Source organism: Bidens hawaiensis, unplaced genomic scaffold (assembly GCF_021521415.1).
Source record: "Bidens hawaiensis isolate Kalapana, Puna unplaced genomic scaffold, B.hawaiensis_p1.1 tig00001087_1, whole genome shotgun sequence".
Lineage (NCBI taxonomy): Eukaryota > Viridiplantae > Streptophyta > Magnoliopsida > Asterales > Asteraceae > Bidens > Bidens hawaiensis.
Genome location: NW_027491062.1, coordinates 3,729,540 through 3,735,942, shown reverse-complemented (window position 1 = coordinate 3,735,942; position 6,403 = coordinate 3,729,540). Strand labels below are relative to the sequence as shown.

The 6,403-nt window shown below is 37.5% G+C and overlaps 1 protein-coding gene across 1 annotated transcript; it reads right to left on the bottom strand.

Moving 5' to 3' along the window:
• Window positions 1–1,184: 1,184 nt before the first annotated feature.
• Window positions 1,185–3,119, bottom strand: LOC143557377 (uncharacterized). Its single transcript, XM_077046470.1, has 2 exons — window positions 3,010–3,119; window positions 1,185–2,293 (listed from the first exon to the last, which is right to left on the bottom strand). The coding sequence occupies exons 1-2, from the start codon at window positions 3,112–3,114 to the stop codon at window positions 1,205–1,207; spliced, it is 1,194 nt and encodes a 397-aa protein (XP_076902585.1). The 5' UTR covers window positions 3,115–3,119; the 3' UTR covers window positions 1,185–1,204.
• Between the last annotated feature and the right edge of the window lie 3,284 nt (window positions 3,120–6,403).

Sequence of the window (6,403 nt, the reverse complement as noted above, 5' to 3'; positions counted from 1 at the left end):
AGTTCCAATATTACTTCCAGATATGAATTCAGCTTTTATAACACGATTACCATATTGTATTTTCTCATATAGTTTAGTTTCATTGCATAAGCCACTTTTCTAGCTAATATCTCTTCAACATTGGCTTTTGGGACTAACTAATGACTTGACAACCTTAGATTTTTAAGTTATATAAAACATTAGGAAAATAATACTTTCTTGTAACATATAATTTTATTTCTAACAGATATCATCTAAACAATGGTAATATTTTTCATCTCTCGAAAACATGGATAGCCAATGGTTATTAGTTTCTTGAACAAACTCGTTTTTTGGTGCAAGTATTACTCGTTCACTAAAGAAACCTATATTTTTGAAATCTTCAAAAATTAAAGGATATACAAATATTTATCATGTGATTAATAGTGTGCACAAGTCTAACATTTGTATTCCTAATGTAAGAATTTGTCTTAACCTGAAAATCTAAACCATGTTGTCTAGTGTTAACATTTTTTTTGTGGATTTTTTAGACAATGAACTTAACATAAATGATGAGTGATTAAATAGTCAAGTAAGAAAAAGAAGTTGTAAATGAATACTCTTTTAAACCAACCCATGGACCGAAACTCATTTTAATCATAAACTGTTTTGACCTAAATCATGTTTGATCCTTTAATCGATTAAAAAAACCCGCTCGTTTAAATTACCTTTTAAGAGTTTGAAAGAAAAAAACTTTTAATTGAATAAACAATTATATATATTTAATAAGTTAAAATTTATAAAAATTTTTTAGTTTTGTATTAAGGTTGTCCTTCATCCAATAATATTATTTCTTGTAAAACACTAATATTGTTTACTAATATAATACATTTAAAACTTTAATTGTTAAAATAATTATTCTAAATCAACATGAAATTGGTTACTTTTAAAAGCTTAATATTAATAACTATGGCAATATATTTATATAAACAAAATAATATATTTATATTGATATTAAATTATTTAAATAAAAAATAATTATTAAAATGAGAAATCGATAAATTAAAAAGAAAAAAAAAATTAAATATAAAACAATTAATAAGAAAGAGGAATGCAATTAATATGAGAGAGACGATAAAAACTTTTGTAAGAAACATTTTAGTGTGATGACAAGTGACATTTAAAAATCATTATTTATTTTACAATACATATTTATAATTCTCCTTTAAAATACTTTAGGTTTCAACTATATCTTCATTTTTAGAAATTTGCCTAATGGCATGTATGCTTTAGTATTATCATCATACTCTAAACTACGACTCGATCTCGACATTGATTCTGCCCGAAGGGCGGCTAATGCTGCCTTCCGCCTTTGCTTCTGTTCTTTCCATCCCTTTATTTCCTCCTCGAGAGCGGCCTTTGATTGCTCTGCCACTTCCGCCCGTGTAGCCGCCTGTTCTGCCCGTGTCCTAAATTCACTCACTCGTGCCATCGCACTTTCCAAATCTTTTTTCAAAATTTCAATTTCTTCGTTAGTTTTGGACTCCATTTCTGGTTCAACTTTAGCTTCTTCGGCTTTCTTCACCAATATGTCATATTCTTCTAATGAAATTGTTATCTCGGAAATTGAATCTTGAAATTCGACTTCTTCATGTTCGAATTTTAATTTTTGGTTTTCTTTTTTTAGTTCGTCGATTTCAATAGCCATTTGTTGCAGAGCAAAATAAGCAGCCGATTTTTCACCTTTTGCTTTTAACTCGGCTGCCTCTGCAGCCGCCGTTTTTGACCTCTCTTTATGAATCTCGGCTTTCAATAACGCTATTTCGACTTGTGCTTCATTCTCTTTCTCACGAATCTCATCTAGCTCACTTCTCAATGTTTCTAACTGAGTCGACTCACTTTCCTCCTTGAGTTTGAGTTCCTGTTTTAACTGAGTCAACTCGCTCTCTAACAACTCAATGTACTTCACTTGAGTTTCCATTTCCTCCATTTGTTTCAAGGCTTCGAGTTTATCGTTTATGGCTTCCACAAGTTGGTTTTGAAGCACACGAAGCTCGGCTTCTATTGACTTTAACTTGGTTAACTCATCAGCCATTTCTTGGATATTGGATTCGAGTTCTGAAACATGGGTTTTTGCCTCTTTGCATTCGTTAATATATATGTCTTTTTCGAATTCAGAGTTGTTTAATAGCGTTTTGAGCCCGTCCACGGTTGTTTCGTGGTTGTGTTGGTTGAGAAGGGCTTGTCTGTAGGCAGCATCCATGGCTTCAAGTTGAAACTTACAGTTGGCCAAGTCTTGTAGTATAACATCAAGACCTTTGTCATTCTCACATTCCTGTTAAAAGATTGATTGTAACACGTTATAAAACTTGGTTACTATTTAATTAATTTAAAGGCAGTTACAATACGTATGAGGACCAAAATAAAACCGCTCCAAAACTTGGTGTAACGGGTTGCCATGTTTAACTTGGTTGACCTGTTAACCCGTTTAAAATTATAATAAAACTTTTGTAAAGACAACTTGACCACTTTGTTTATTACAACATGATTATAACATATTTACAACCTGTTTGACTCGTTCAGATAAACGCGTTGTGTTCAGGTCACACAATTTTAGGTGTGTTTCAATTAAGGCCATTTATTAAGCTCGAGATTCGAGGCTTGTTCGATCGAAGCAAGTTTGCTCGAAATTGATTCATTTGTGTACGAGGCTAGCCTGAGCCAGGGTAAGCTTGCTCGTGGCTCGTACATTTGGATCGTTTAAGTTAAAACCATAATTTAAAATATATATGGATTATAACCCAAATTTTAATATATGTTTTAAAGTTTATAAATTCTACAAAAATTGGAAGATAAAAATAATATTTTTGGTTTTTATATACATCAATAGCCGTTGATAGTACAAAATTTTTAAAAAAAATTCAAAAGAAACAAGTTGACTTCACGAGTCAGGAGCTTTTTAGTTTTTATGAGCCGAACTCGAGCTTATATTTAAGCCTGTCAAGATAAACGAGGCTCAGCCAGTTGGTTAAACCGGAGTTAGAGACTTACATCTTCTTCGGTACTAAACCGCGCTTTGTTGTGAATACATGTTTCACCAAAATGAGAAACGGATGCCTTAACGGATTTGATTGGATCTGTGTCAACCTCTCCCATTTGAGAATGCATTTGTTTGTTTGTTTGTTTGTTTGTTTGTTTAAGAGATGCGAATGGAAGCAGTGAAATAGGAGAAGTAATGGCATGGGAGTAAACGTTTTCGATTTAAGGTTTGTTTGATTCCGATGCAACCAAAGCAAGTTTCCTTGCTGCTGTTTTGTGTAGTATTGATAAGTTCCACTCGTCGGCCGGCTGGCCAGCTGTCTCAACTACTATAACAATGGAATGGAGGAGTATTTTCGATTCTCTCTTCAACATGTTGTTGACTTATTCGACAAAGTTTTAATTCATCTAAATTTATTTTAATTAATCCTTTTTGCTTTTACTTTTGATACATTTGTGTTCCTTACCTCGAAGCTATTACGTTTTTTAAAATAGTTTAACGGGGTCATGCACAGTAACTTATCGACGTCAAAGAACTATAACTTTGTTTTCAATATGACCCATTCAAAAGGCGGTGGCGACCTAACTTATTGCCCGCTTATCCACCTTTTTATTATAATTGGATATTTTTTTTAATAAAAAGTCAAATTTAGCCTAGTAAGACCATGAGGAGAAAATGAAAACGTACCACCGCACCCGAAACACCGTCCTCGAAACGTTATGTGTTTCTTTGCCTTGGGTGTTTTGCTGAAGGCTTCGGGTGTGTGTTGGGGGCAAAATGTTCTTACTTTTATAATATTACCAAAAGATTCATTTAAAACCTGTTGGTGAAGACGAATTTTGAACCAAATCCATCTTTGTAGACAATTCTTATTTAAATCAATCAAAAGTGTTCCAAATTCGTCTTAACCGACATGTTTTGATTGAAGTATGTTTTTGACGGCCAAACTTAGTTATTCTTTTTTTCTTTAATATTTATCATTATAATTAATTTCACCTGTATTTAGTTTTTCTTATAACTTTTAAAATATAGGGTCTTCCAAAATTTCGAGCATACTGTTAAGACATGCTTATTTTTATCTACGTGCGATATAAATTTACTCAAAAAAACTAATAATTGTGTAACGATTGAAAGAGGGGTATGCTGCTTTATACAACTACACCACTTTTTGCATAAAACCTCCTTTATGACGCGACGCCATATGTCGCATAACGTCCCTAGATGAGATTTACCACTACTCATGGTCTAACATTGGTGACTTCAGATTTTGTAACATTAATCAGTGTGTAACACACATCAAAAAGTTGAAACGTTTGAAAACAGAAGGTGGAAAGTCTAATTTCAATACATTAATGAAGAAACACTAAGTGACCCCGGGCAGATTATGGATAATCTGGGGGCTAGATAATGTTTCCCACGAAGGTTAGGTCCAGCAGAGTAAGTTGTACTTCAGGGAACCTGCAAAACAGACACCGTAAGCTCGTCACTGAGAAAGGGGGGGTTCCTCCTTGTGACCACCCTCCGGCGTGAGAATCAGTCTATATTGCTCTTTGAATATAAAAGTATGTGAATACTATTAGAGCAGTTATCAAGTAAGTTATACGAGATAGTAGATGATCTTACCATTCCAAGATATTGGAGTATTTATAGCCGAAGGTAGGTTTTCTAGAAGGTACAGCCGGCTGAATAGTATTCCTGTTCAACCAACAGTGGATTACGCACAGGCCATACTGGTTGGTGGGTAGGTTACAGCCAACAGTAATAAAGTCGGCTGCACTATTCCACCAACTGTAGACCATGCACGTCCTACTGACTATGGATTGTACGCAGGCCATGCTGGTTGGTGAATAGGTTACGGCCAACAGTAATACTATTCCACCAACTGTAGGCTGCGCCTGCTCCACAGTGAGAGTTGGTGAGTAGGCAGCGGCTAATAGTGACAAACAGTACTAGAGGGTGCTCCTCCTCGCACTGTTGTCGGTGAGCTGTCACCCTGTGATTGGCTCATGGGCTGTTCTGGTCAGATCGTCTGTCCTATCCATACCTTGGTAGGTATGGTACAAAAGATCTTTCAGAATCAGACTGGCTCATTTGGGCGGGATTGTTCCCGCCTTGCTCATGCCTTCACGTGACTGCTGAAGTAGCTAATCTTGTACGTGTAGCCTTGCTGTCTGCGGGTAGCCTTCCCTGATGGCTTGTATCCGCAACTGCGGGAACAGGCGGGGTACTTCACCATTGAGAGGCTTTCCCTGCGTGTACAGCTTGCGTACTGCGCGTAAGATTCTATGAGCATGGTGGGTCCTGCGGGAGCAGATGGCCTTTGCGCAGACAACCCTGTTCAAGGTGAGTCTTGCGGGACCAACTGGTCTCTGCTGGGACCTACCTCTTCAAGTCCCCCCAGTCCAATGTTCTTCTCATGCGTGTTTAATAAAGTGAGGTGAACTTTTGGACTTAAGCAAAGGGTTTTGAAAAGGGTTTTGTAAGGTTTTCCATGGGAAGTCCTTGTCACTTGCAGAAATGCCCGAGTTTCCTGCTTGGTCTCTGGGTATGATGCGGGTAGGTCTGTAACCTCCTCGCAAGTCAGGAGCGTTGAGTCCCAGTTGTATGTATTTTCCATGAGGTTTTGGTAGTTTTGAACATAGTGATCAATTATGTTAAGACCACCAATTCCATCTTAGAGCTTCAAACAACGTAGTTCTCGACGTTCCCGCTATGCGGGGATGTTACTTCCGTTTCCGCAAGCATTGCCCAGAAGATCCTTCTTGGTTTCAATTCCCAGCGGAGTGCTAGGTATGTGAAGGGTTTTGCCTTAACACTGTACCTGCGCTCGTCTTACGGTTACTTTACTTCCAAGGTATTCCTGGCGTCAATTCCCTGCGGGTGCTAGGTATGTGAAGGGTTTTGCCTTTACACTGTACCCGCACCCGTCTTATAGTTACTTGGTTGCCGGGGTACTTGGCTTCAATTCCCTGCGGGTGCTAGGTATGTGAAGGGTTCTGCCTTAACACTGTACCCGCAGCCGTCTTACGGTTACTTGTTTACCAAGGTTTTCTTGGCTTCAATTCCCTGCGGGTGCTAGGTATGTGAAGGGTTTTGCCTTAACACTGTACCTGCAGCCGTCTTACGGTTACTTGTTTGCCAAGGGGTAAGGGATATTTTCCCGCTTACCTTTTAATATTTTCGAATTTTGAATTTTGAAATTCGAAGAGTTGGTGAAAAGATAAGAACAGTCCAAACCTCTGAAACGTCGTGCGACAGTTTCTTCTGACTGTGTCAGGACGTGCAGGAAGTTATGGTGACGTGACAGAACATGGTCATTCCAGTCGTTTTTTCAGGCGCGTGGGCGTGATTTTTCAGGCGCGTGGCCGCGAAATTGCTGGCACACGTCCTTTCAACAGCTGTTGC

Coding starts and splice junctions, on each gene's coding strand:
- LOC143557377 (XM_077046470.1), bottom strand. CDS start 3,114: ATGGGAGAGGTTGACACAGATCCAATCAAATCCGTTAAGGCATCCGTT. Junction 2,294..3,009: donor GGTTTAGTACCGAAGAAGAT/GTAAGTCTCTAA, acceptor ATCTTTTAACAG/GAATGTGAGAATGACAAAGG.